The sequence below is a fragment of the Budorcas taxicolor genome, chromosome 16 (genome assembly GCF_023091745.1).
Source record: "Budorcas taxicolor isolate Tak-1 chromosome 16, Takin1.1, whole genome shotgun sequence".
Classification (NCBI taxonomy): domain Eukaryota; kingdom Metazoa; phylum Chordata; class Mammalia; order Artiodactyla; family Bovidae; genus Budorcas; species Budorcas taxicolor.
Genome location: NC_068925.1, coordinates 50,379,231 through 50,391,389, shown reverse-complemented (window position 1 = coordinate 50,391,389; position 12,159 = coordinate 50,379,231). Strand labels below are relative to the sequence as shown.

The following is a 12,159-nucleotide window of genomic DNA, read 5'->3' as shown; positions in this document are numbered from 1 at the left end:
GACATCACTTTGCAGACAAAGGTCCGTCTAGTCAAAGCTATGGTTTCTCCTGTAGTCACGTACAGATGTGAGAGCTGGACCACTAAGAAAGTCAAGAGCAGAAGAATTGATGCATTCAAATCTGAAGACTCTTGAGAGTCCCTTGGACAACAAGGAGATGAAGCCAGTCAATCCTAAAGGAAATCAACCCTGAATATTCATTGGAAGGACTGATGCTGAAGCTGAAACTCTAATATTTTAGCCACCTGATTCGAAGAGCCAACTCATTGGAAAAGACCCTGATGCTGGGAAAGATTGAAGGCAGGAGAAGGGGATGAAAGAGGACGAGATGGTTGGATGCCATTGCTGACTTAATGAACAAGAGTTTGAGCAAGCTCTAGGAGACAGTGAAGGACAGAGGAATCTGGGGTGCTACAGTCCAGGGGGTCACAAAGAGTCGGACACAACTTAGTGACCGAACAACGCTCCAAAGTGTACTCTTTTTGCCTGTTTTTCCTGAAAGATTCAAGGCCAGTCGGCTATGACAAGATCGTCCCCAGCAGATCTGGGGGATGGGTGGGAGGGGCCTCTGCCATCGCTCACTCCAAGCCGCACCCAGCTGTACTCTGGGTGCAGAGGGAGGACAAAGCTGTATTTTCAGAGGGTGGAAACCGTTCCTAGTCGGGCTGATGGAACGGATGCTATGATAGGATCCTCAGAGCCCACTTAGGGTCAGGGTACCCGAAGGTGCCAGTCCTCAGGGCAAGGAGGCTTGTGGTCCTGGGGGGTGTCCTGACCTCAGGCTACCCCAAAGGAGAGGCCACATGGGCACCACTTGCCCACAGAAGCTCAGGCATCCTGTGTGCAGGGACCCCGGGACAAGGGGCCATCACCACCCTCCCCCCACCCCCATCATCCATTAGGTCCCTCAATGGCCAGACCTCTGGGGAGAAAAGGTCACCACCACCCTGCCAGGGCACTCTGCCCCTCCCCTGCACTGATGCCTGGGACCTGCACAAACATCCCCCTGTTCCATCCCCACCAAACAGAGAGGGGAGCTGGAGTCTGGCACGTTACCCTGAGGCCCACAGGCACATCAAGATGATGAGATGCCTGGCCTGGACAGACAGCCGTCCTTGGCCGGACTGCACCAAGGGCCTGTGCTGCCCCAGCCTCCAGCCCCAGCTCCAGGCCCCGCCAGCACAGGCTCCCTTTGTGCTCCTGAGGCTCCTGCCCAAAGTCTTCCAGGGAGGGGAGGGGGCGGCGGGCAGAGGTGGTCAGGCAGGCCCAAGGTGAGGGGAGGGGCACCAGGCAGGGGAAGGGCTCTTCCTCTCCCACTGCTCCCCACCATCAGCAGAGTTCCTTTCTCCCTTCCTTACTCTTTCGTTCAAATGAAAGTATTTGAGAAAGCAAAAAAATATATGGCTTTTATTTTTTAAACTGGAATCAATTATATTTGGGGGGGTGGTGAGTAACATGCCCAACAGTGCCAGGTCTCAGGTCTGCTGGCTCCAAACCCAGTGTGGATGGACTGGAAGGGGATGGAGCGGCCCTGCAGGGGCACAGGCCTCACAGCAGGTCTGCACACACCCAGCCCTGCACACCACCCCTGCCCAAAGGCCCTGCACACCAGCCCTGTATACCCAGCCCAGTCCTGCACACCCACCATGCACCAGGTCTGCACAACAGCCCTGTACACCCAACCCAGTCCTGCATACCCAACTCTGCACACCCACCCTGCACACCAGCTCTGCCCACCCAGCCCTGCACACTCAGCCCTGTATACCAAACCCTGAACACCAGGTCTGCACACCAGACCTCATGCCTGCTCTGCACACCAGACATTTCTTGCAGGAGATGGTATCCTAAGAGGAGGCCTAGGGGCGACCCTACAGCTTTGTCTACTACAACTGGCCATTCTCCCAGGAAGGGCCCTGACCCTGGAGGGCCACGGGCTGTCACAAGCCAGCCCCCTCACCCCTCCCCATACAGATGCTCCGGCCTGGGAGGTGGACAGGGAGGGGCCCTGGGGATCCAGCCCTCTCCTCCCAATCAGATCTCAACAAGGCTCTGCCCCCATCAGGGGGCAGCACAATAACCAGAGATGGCGTGGCCGGAAGGTTCAAGGTGCTCACTGGGCTGGACCAGGCTCCAGCCCCAGCTCTGCTGAGCAGCCAGCAGCAGCCAGACCTCCCTGACACCAGATCCTCTTCCACGAAGCAGACAAGGCTAGGGCTCAAGGGAGGGACACAGGCAGAGTGTGGGAAGGGACAGGAAGGTGCCCCTACCCCAAGAGGCCATCCCTAAGTTACCTCGGGAGCAGGGCTGCTCTGGAGGCAAATCCAAGCCTGGAGCCCAGACTCAAGAGACCAGCGAGTGTGTGAGGCTGTGATCACGGGCCCCTCCCCACCAGGAGCACCGAGTGTGGGTCTCCGAATCCAGCGGCTGGTGCTGCCCTAGGGGACCCCTGGCTGGCTGCAGAGCGCCTGCTGGATGACGAGCCCCCCACCCACCTCACCCCTGCAAGCCATACACCCTCTGGTACCCAGGAGGCCGAGTATCACGTCTCACAGGAAGGGGGGTGCTGCTCAGGACAAAGGGAGCACCCGTCAGTGATGTTTAGGGCTTGGCGTCAGAAAGAGCATCAGGGCAGGAGTGGTGGGAGGACTAGTGGCCCCAGAAAGCATGGCAGAAGGGGAGGGGGCTAGAGAAAGCCTGGTCCAAGGGCAGGGGGCAGGTGTCCTGGCTGCTTCCTGAGGACGAGGCCAAGGACAGGCCACACTGCACAGTCACCTCCTCACCGCCCTCCCTGGGCAGCAGGGACCCCGGGGCTGCTGACTGTCAAGGCACAGCCCATTCCCAGCGACCACCCCACAGCAGCTCGAGGCCGGATGTCCCTCTTGCCCTGACCACACAGCCCAGCATCTCCACACTCACCCGCGGCTATCAGAAAGACCCTGAGAAGAGGTGATGCCTGGCAGCTGGGCCCCTGCACCCCAGCCTGGACCCCAGCCTGCACTAGAGTGGGGTGGAGTCACCTCTGTCCAGCCCACAGAGGTGCTCAGGCTGTAAATCCACGTGGAGGCCTGACTGAGGCTTGGAGCACTGATGGTCCAGGGTACGCGGCCGGGACCCCAGCATCTGGAAGGGAGACAGTGGTCCTCATGCCGTGGCCGGACAGCAGCGCTCCAGCACCCAGAGCCCAGGAAGCAGGACCTTCCGCCTCACAGAAGGTATTCAATGAGCAGTTAGAGCCTGCCATCTTTCCAATGATGCCAGCACCCCGGGCACCAGTGCCAGGCTCAGAACTCGACCAGCACCTCCCCAAGACCCCCGCTTTCAGCCCCACTTTGGGGGCACACGCATGTGAATGCACAGGGAACAGCAAGAGCACGGGGGTCCCCCCTACAAACGGGGGCCCTGGTCCCTCACAATTTCCTGGTTTCCCTCCGGTTGCCTGCTGGCATCCAGAGCCTTAAAGCACGTCACAGGATGTACACCCCAGCGTCTATGGGGAAGAGGCCCCCAGCTGCTCAGCAGAAGCAAGTTCAAAGCAGCGGAAATCATCTCAAGCATTTCGACGGCGGCCGCAGCTCCATGCCCTGTTCCAGCAGGACCCTCAAGCTACACGATTGGGTAAGTAACTCAAACAAAGCAGAAGACCACCAGGGAGACTCACGCCAAGAAATTAGGAGGAGGTCTGCAGGTTCTTTGGACGACTTTTCATGTACTCATCTGTATTTCTTTATAAAATTTCTATCACCCTTGTCCCTCGCCCCAGCACCTGCTTTAAGCTCATCCACACCCACAGTGTCCCCACAGGACATTGCCGGGGGACGGATCGTCACCGGGTCAGGCTCCAGTCTGCAGGCGTGAGGGTAGGACCCCATGTCCCCCAACTTCTGACACGAAGGACACGAGAGCCCCTGGCAGGTGGGTGTACAGCTCAGGGACCCCTGGGACGAGCTGCTTCCCAGCTGACCCAGGGACCCCGGTTCATGCCTGTTTGTCTCCATGCCCACTGTCCCCACCCACAGAGGGTGCTATTGGACGGGATGGACTCTGATGATGGGGCAGAGGCATCCATGAGAAAGGGGGCTGCAGGGAGCGGGGTCAGGGCACCAGAGACCCCCCACCCCCAACCATCAGAGACTCCTCAGCATGGAATACCTGGAGTGGGCACCACTCACCATGCTGACAGCGAGGACCCTGGAAGCCAGGGGGACAGCGGCACGGCTGGGCTGAGCTGGACACGCAGTGGCCGCCGTTAAAGCAGAGGCTGGAGCTGCACACAGCTGTGGAGGGAGGGAGAAGGCGTGTGAGGAGGGGCAGGGGCCTGGGGGCACCCCTGGTCCACTGCCAGGACACAAGGTCCCTAAGTCTCCCCACAAGGTACGGCCTCAGGCCTAGACAGGACCCAGACCTCTGGACAGACAGGACAGCTCCCCACACCCCCACTGCAGCCCTGGAACCATGTGGTGGCCCTGGGGAAGGGTCCCACAGCCAGCAGGTCACTGGCTCCGCTCTGCCGTCCTGGGTCACACACCATTCCTCCTCCACCAGGGCTTGAGCCATCCCCGCCAGGTCTGGGTTCAGTGAAGCCCCTCTAGGTGAACCAAAAAAAACCCACTCGCTTCAGTGGGACATGGAGTTCCAGGGCACTTTCTGGGGGAGGCCGAGGGGCAGGGGGTCGTGGGAGGAGGGTGGGAGGGGCAGGGGGAGCAGCCCACAGTTGAAGGAAGCTGAGAGATTGGCTGAGGCCCCCTCCCTGCAAAATCGCATTGGTGGAAATACCCAGACTGGTTCCACCCCCGAGGAGGTGCAATGCTGGCCCAGGCCTTGGGAGAGCAAGAAGAGAGGGTCCAGGCAGAAGGTCAGGGCTGAGAGCAGCCGGCCTCCCCTGGCTTCTCCAGAGGAGACTCCCTGCTCCCAGACCCTCTCCCCACACCCCAGCCCCAGCTGGACCCAACCAGTCACCCTGGGGGCAGCTGTGATTACACCTAAACCCACTGCCTGGGGGTAGCCTAGGGTTACTGAGCTGCCCCCTCCAGTGCCAGGCCACTGCATGGAGGAGGCAGCCGCTGGCCCAAGAGGCAGGGGCCCTGGATGGAAGGGCAGGTCCAGTCCCAGCCCCATCACAGAAAGGACCCCACCCCAGGCTGGACCAGGTGCCTCCAGGGGCTTCAGCATGAGTTTTCTTGGCTCTGCAGCCACCCCTGCCCACATCCACACAGGGGAGGGCAAGGCCAGGGCAGGTGGGCTCTGCCCCCACCCCCACAACACCAACAGCCAGGCCCTGAGTCCAAAGATGTCGGGGTGCTCACTGGGTGAGTGGACACTCTGAATAGTGGCCTGGACACTCCCCAGGCACCCCAGAACCCAGCGTGACGCACAGGTCCAGCAGGGAGAGAAGCTGGAGGGCAGGAGACCCTGAGGGTAGGGACGCCAGCCGGGCACATGGGTCTGAGCATCCCCTGGACCAGGCGCTGCCCTTGATGAGGAGACTGGGGCTCAGGGACATGCGGCACATGGCCCCAGGTCACAGAGCCGCTGAGGAGGGACCAGTCCACGAGGAACCAGCCCAGGACAGATGAGCCCAGGGCTTTCTGACTTAGAGTCAGGAGGACTGGCCGAGGGAGACACAGGTCTTTCCAGGGAGCGTCTTCTTCCTCCTCTGTCCCATAACCGGGCCTCTGTCCCAGCCCTGGAGGGACCCCTCCTTTCAAGCCACCCTGCCGGGGTCCCAGCTGGCTCTCCTCACACCTGGCAAACTCCCTGAGATTTCTGAAAGGAGGTGGGAGTTGGGTGCTGGGGGACAAGGCAGTGCCACAGGGGAGCAGGAGGAATCACGTGGTGACCCTGGAACCCGCACAGGTAAGTCCGGGCGTGGGGCCAACCCAGGTCATGTGGCACCAGAGTTCCCACTACTGAGAGCCCCAAACCTGTGGACCTGGGCGACTTTGTGGAGGAAGGGAAGCCAGCCACTTTTCACATCTTAAAGAAGTTTTCACTGTCCTGAAGACCTTCAGCCTTAAACCACCATGATGAGCCACCCCTCCAGTCATGGGGGAACCAAGTATCCAGGTTGGAGCTCACCCCGGGACTCTGCCCACCCCAGGAGCCTCTGCAGGCTCTGCCAGGTCCATGCCCAGCCTGGGGGCCCTCGTGGACAGCACCCTGCGTGTGCCCACCTCCATAGTCAGTTCCAGAGCTCAGGGGGAGACAGCACCCCACTCCCTGCTCCCATACCCCTCCCCTGACCTGGTGCACAGCATCACAGCCACCAAGGGCTCAGGCCAGAAATGGGGAGCCGGCCTCACTCTCGCCCCAGGTCCAATCCAAAGCCAGACCATCGGCTCCACCTCCCATGCATCTGGAGTCCACACTTGTCTCTCTCGTCAGGCTGGACGAAGCCACCTCTAGAATCCCCTTGGAGTCCTCTCAGTCGGTCCCACTCACCCCGTCCTTTCTCAGTGGTGCAGCCATCGTGTTGCTTCATGGCAAGAATCAGATCACGGGCCCCTGGCTAAAAACCCGTCTGTGGCTTTCCCATCGACCTGGCACAGAGCCCCCCAGCCACCCATCAGACCCTGAGAGCTGTGTGCCTGGACAACAGGTCCCTTCCGCAGGGAGCCTTCCCAAAGAAAGAAAGAAAGAAAAGAAAGTGAAGTCACTCAGTTGTGTCTGACTCTTTGAGACCCCATGGACTGCAGCCCGCCAGGCTCCTCTGTCCATGGAATATTCCAGGCAAGAATACTGGAGTAGGTTTCCATTTCCTTCTCCAGGGGATCTTCCTGACCCAGGGATCGAACCCGGGCCTCCCGCATTGCAGGCAGATGCTTTAATGTCTGAGCCACGAGGGGAGCCCCAAGCCTTCCCAAGCCGCCAGGCAAATCAGTGCCCACACAGCCCTAAAATTTGCAACGCTGCACCTCTCAGTGTACCAGCCCTTAAGAAAGGCGACAGCTAAGCTCCCACCCAGGCCTGGGCTCCCTGGGATCAGGGCACAAGCCGCCTCCAGCACCATCACCTCCCTTGGTGCCACCGACATACCCACACCTAGAAGGCACTCCATAAACTTTGTTGAAAGAAAAGGAAAGAGACAAATAAATGTCAGGCCAAGTGAGACGCGAGAGTTATTTGTGGGGAGGCCCTCGGGGGAAGGCAGGAGCTCAGAATCCAAAGGGATGTCTAGGGCAGTGCATTCTCAGACAGAAAAGAGAAAAGGCTGCACAACAGAGGTGCTCAAAGCTAAAAACAAAGGTGCTCAAGGCACCCAGACCAAGAATGGTGCTCCTAGTGGCCCCAGGCTTGTATGATGCTGGAAAGACAGGGTTACCACAGAGAGACGCCTGGGACCGGGGGTTCTGGGTGGCATGGGGTGGCGTTGGGCACATCCCTCTCGTGGCAAGATGGGCACCCAGAGCAAAGGGACAGGGCAGCATGGTGGAAAACCTGTGGGTCCCCATCCCTCCCCTGGGTGGGCGGTGGTCAGGGACACCTCCGGGAGCCCCCCACTCCTCCCGCTGTCACTCAACACCCCCCAAGAGAACCCCTCATAGGTGAGGAAGACCACAGGCAACACTCACAGCACAGCTGTGGAAATGGAGCTCGGGAGCCACAGACTAAGGCTTCGTATCAGCATGTTTGCTTTCCTCTACGAGAAAGAGGAGCCATGTGTGTGAAGAGCAGGCAGGTAGGAAAACAGACCCAGGGGATACGTGGAAAAGAAAAATGTCAAAGCTCTATGTGGCGGCTCGTACATGCTCAGTCATGTCTGACGCCTTGCAACCCCATGGACTGTAGCCCACCAGGCTCCTCTGTCCAGGGGATTCTCCAGGCAGGAATACTGGAGTGGGTTGTCACGTCCTTCTCCAGGGGATCTTCCCAACTCCGGGATCAAACCCAGGTCTCCTGCATTGGCAGACGGATTCGTTGCCTGGGAAGCCCATCAGCGGCTCAGACAGATTCATCTATTGGACTAGTGTTTGCTGAGCATCTGCTACACAAAGGAAACTATTATTACTACAAACACATGGTACACCTAGTGGGCAATTTGATGACTCTTCCCTCACAGAGCTCAAATGCTAGCAGGCAGGGTGCATGTCCAACTCTTTGTGACCCTGTGGCCTGTAGCCCACCAGGCTCCTCTGTCCATGGGATTCTCCAGGCAAGAATACTAGAGTGGTTTGCCATGTCCCCCTCCAGGGGATCTTCCTGACCCAGCGATCAAACCTGGGTCTCCTGCATTGCAAACAGATTCTTTACTGCTGAGCCACTAGGGGAGCCATGCACAGGTATTAAATGGAAGAAGGATGGATGCTTTGGAAATGGTTTATAGACTGTAAAGTACCAAATCTGCCTTATACTTAACATTGCTATTTAAGTCACTAAGTCATGTTCAACTGTTTGTGACCCCATGGATTGTAGCCTGCCAGGCTCCTCTGTCTGTGGAGCGCTAGGCAAGAATACTGGAGTGGGTTGCCATTTCCTCCTCCAGGGGATTGTCCCAACCCAGGGATCAAACCCACATCTCCTGCTTGGCAGGTGGATTCTTTACCATTGTGCCTGCCACCTGGAAAGCCCATACTTTTTAATGAATTTTATCAGCACCTACTGAGTGCCAGGGTGACAGCAGGGGGTAGGCTTGGGGACCTACCCTCGTCACTGTCAGCATGGCTGAACCCACAGGACCGTCAGGGACTCCGGAGGAACTGTCAGAACCCACAAGTGTGAGAAACTCAAGAGCAGGTGGAGCTGAGCTGGGGAGGGGGGAGCACTGTGCCCACAGGGTCTGCAGCTGCCAGGCAGCTGCGTCTTCCAAGGCTGGAGGACGCTGTCCTTCTTCACTGGACTCCCGCTGCCTTCCCCCACCCCACCCAGATGCCTTCACAGGGCAAGGCAGCTGGGGCTCTGAAGACCTACATTTAAGTCCCAGCCCTGATACTCATCTGTTGGTTGGAAATGTGGGCTAAGCTCCCTGCCATGTGTCAAATGCAATATCTTCATGGACCCTTCACACTGTCAGAGTGCTGCCCCCACACAATCACCTGGAGCTGAAGAGGCACACGGCCCCACAGCAGCTCAGGCCCAGGGCCACCATCTGAACAGAGAGGAGGAACTACCCCCACCAGGTTATAGACAGGGAGCTGAGGCTCAGAGACGTTGACCAGGCCTTTGCCTTGGGGTGAAGCTGGGTGGACTCGCCCACATTCCTAACACCAAATGCTGGGAGGATCCTCAGGGTGTCCAGTTCCGAGGGGGATCCTGGGCAGGCCCAGGAAAGGGAGGACAGATTTAGGGAGCACAGTCCACAGGGAAGGGTACCACATCCAGGCATCGTCTGTGGCATCCTGACGCCAGCCTCTTCCCCTCACTGGGACAGGCAGGGACACCCAGGCCCAGCCAGACATCAACTCCACTGGCCATGGCAGCCCCAGCCTCACTGTCCCAGGACAGGCTGACCCTGGAAATGGGACCTGGCTGTTCTCTGAGGGCTTGATTTCTGCAAATTCAGCCCCCCGACCACCACCCTGGACCTAGGCTTGGCTGAGCCTGAGCCTCCTTCCCTCTGCCCCAAGAGGGGCTAGTGGAAACCTGAGTGACCACAGGCAGGAAAGGGTGACCCAGACTGACACCTTTGTCCAGCCTCCCAAGCCACCCACCCACATGCCGAGGTCACCGAAGGCGGGTCTGGAAGCCAGCCCTGCAAGCGAGGGCTCGCCTGCATCCCAGAGACCCCAGCAGGGAGGGCTGGCTCAGCTCAAGGTCACGGGCAGGCAGGGTGTCTCCTGTCTTATCGCCCAGGCTGCAGGGCAGCGTTTCCTCAGCTTCACCCCAGCCTCTGATTAAGAGCTGCCGTGCGTAGGCGGGCAGGCATGGGAACCAGTGCCCACCTCAAGTTGGCAGTGGTTCAGGAAGGGAGGCCACTTCCCTGGGAGCCCAGGGGACAGAGCCGGCCTGAGCCCTCCTGCCTTGTCCCTCTGACTTTGCTCCTGCCAGCCTTCCACCCAACGCTGGCTGAGGGCTTGGGGCCCAGATCACATGCCCCACCAGACCTCTCCCACCAGGACCCTTGCTGCAGGGAGGGAGTCACCTCAGCTCTGTGCTGGGCACCCAGGCTCCAAGTGCCCGAGGGAGCGGCATGCCCTCCAGGTGGCTCCTCAGGGTCCTGTGCCTAGAACAGCACCCACCACACGGGGGAGGGGGATCTCAGAAGACAGGTGGGCAGACTCCCTCTACCCAGGGTCAGGCCCAGCTCCCAGAGCCCCCACATGAAAGCAGGCCTGGCACAAACTAGCCACACTGACTTTGGGACATTGTGTCTGGTCAACACAGAGGCTGAGGCACCCTGATGACAGCGAAGCCCACTGCCCCCTCCAGGCCCACCCTGGGCCGCAGGAGCCCTGAGAGCACACCTGGGTGGGGCAGCCTCCTTCCTGGCCCCCACCATGCCCACCTTTCTGAAGGCAGTCGGTGGGGAGGGGCCATGCACCCAGAACCTTCCAGAAGCTGAACTTGGTCCCAGCTCCCCTGGGCGCACGGAGTGCTCTGGGCCCCTGGTGACAGGGGCACCTCCGTGTCTTGTCACCGGTGCTCCCCACTGCATCATGCCCCCGTGAGAGCATGCATGTAGGTGTCTGGGCACCCACGGAAGTGTGAGTTCATGCACGTGACTGTGCACACACATGTGTGATCAGGAGCATGGGTGCACACCTGAGTGAACAGATGTGATTGCCCGTGTGAGGTCACACACGTGTGAGTAAACCCAGGCACAACGTGTGTACACATGAGGGTATGTGAGGCTGTGTGGTGAGCTCCTTTGGGTGGGCTGCAGGCCCAAATGTGAGTGTGTGTGTAAACATGTGTTGGGCACAGGGCCGGGCCAGTTCAGGTGTGATGCATGGTTCGGAGAGACCAGGCTGCGGGGGGGGGGGGGGGACACAGCAGGACAACATGCCCTGCCCCCAATACCTTGGTCCACACCAGAGACAGGAGGCCCGGGGCACCAGCTCTGTAAGTTCCCCCATTGGGCACGGGGTGGGCGCAGGGCTGCCATGCTGTAGCCAGAGCGGGAAAGGACCAGTGAAGGTCAGAGACCGGAAGCTGAGGAAGCCCCACCTCAGGGGTGGGGGCGTACGCAGGGCCGCCTTCCTGCAGCTCCTTCCCTACAGCCCCAGCCAGCCAGGGACCACAGAGGAGGCCGGAGGGAAGACAGGCCTGCCTGGCAGTACGTGCTCTAGGAACACTGTTGTATTACTTTGATTTTCGGCTTCCTTTTTTTCCCTTCCTTTCTAAAGAAAGAATTCATTCTGAAAATACTGCACAGCACGTGTCAGCAAACCCCAGGGTACACTACTGTATTAAAGGCTCTGAGAAGTCCTGCAAAAACAACCCCCTTAACTGTACTTGACTCAGAGCTTCCTGGACCACAGTAGCCCTTCCCAGAGCTCCTGGCACCCACAGAGCTGGTGCAGTCTCTGGCCCCTCCTCGGGCCCTGCTTCCCCGATCTCCAGCCTCTGATGGACTGAGCCCAGCCCACATGGAGAGAGCTCGAGACGGAGCCACGGGTGGTCTTCCTAGCATGGTCTCGGCACCCATTCCATTTCAGGGTCCGCACGCAGGGGTCTGAGGGGTTGAACTGCTCCAGGCCAGGCGCCTCCTCTGGGCACTCAATAAGGTTGGCCAGGACCCAGGGTGACCATGGTGGAGACATGGGGAGGGGCCAGCAAAATCTGTCATCTGATTAGGATGGAGGTACAGTTCAGAGGACACTGAACAAGAGGACAGGCACCCCAGCAGCAGAGCCCATCTGCCTCCCCGGGGAAGGGGCCCACAGATCGGGGAAGGCCCTGGCCATCGGGCAGCCCCCTGCTGGCACTTCTCCTTTTCAGTCACCTCCAGGTCACACCTGCTGCCATGTGGGTCTTAGAGAAATCCCACCAAACATTAGAAGCTTCCTGCTGTCCTCCGGCATGAACACCATGAGGACCTGAGCTGATCACACACATGGCCAAGTTTCCAGGTCATATCCGTGGCTGGTGGAGGGGGCAGGGCCAGCGGTAGTCAGTGTCACAGGGCCCTGCCGCAACCTGCCCACTTCTCAGGGCCCCAGAACTGCAGAGACCCTAGACTGGATACAAGGAAAGGTGCTGAGGAGGCTAGACTGGGGAGACAGT

At 59.5% G+C, this 12,159-nt stretch overlaps 1 protein-coding gene across 1 annotated transcript in view; it reads right to left on the bottom strand.

The window, feature by feature from the left end:
* Positions 1 to 12,159, bottom strand: part of MEGF6 (multiple EGF like domains 6) — a 101,226-nt gene that overhangs the window by 77,109 nt on the left and 11,958 nt on the right. The window contains exon 4 of the mRNA XM_052653780.1: positions 4,170 to 4,274. Coding sequence (XP_052509740.1) covers positions 4,170 to 4,274 — 105 coding nt within the window. The remainder of the gene's footprint in view (positions 1 to 4,169; positions 4,275 to 12,159) is intronic.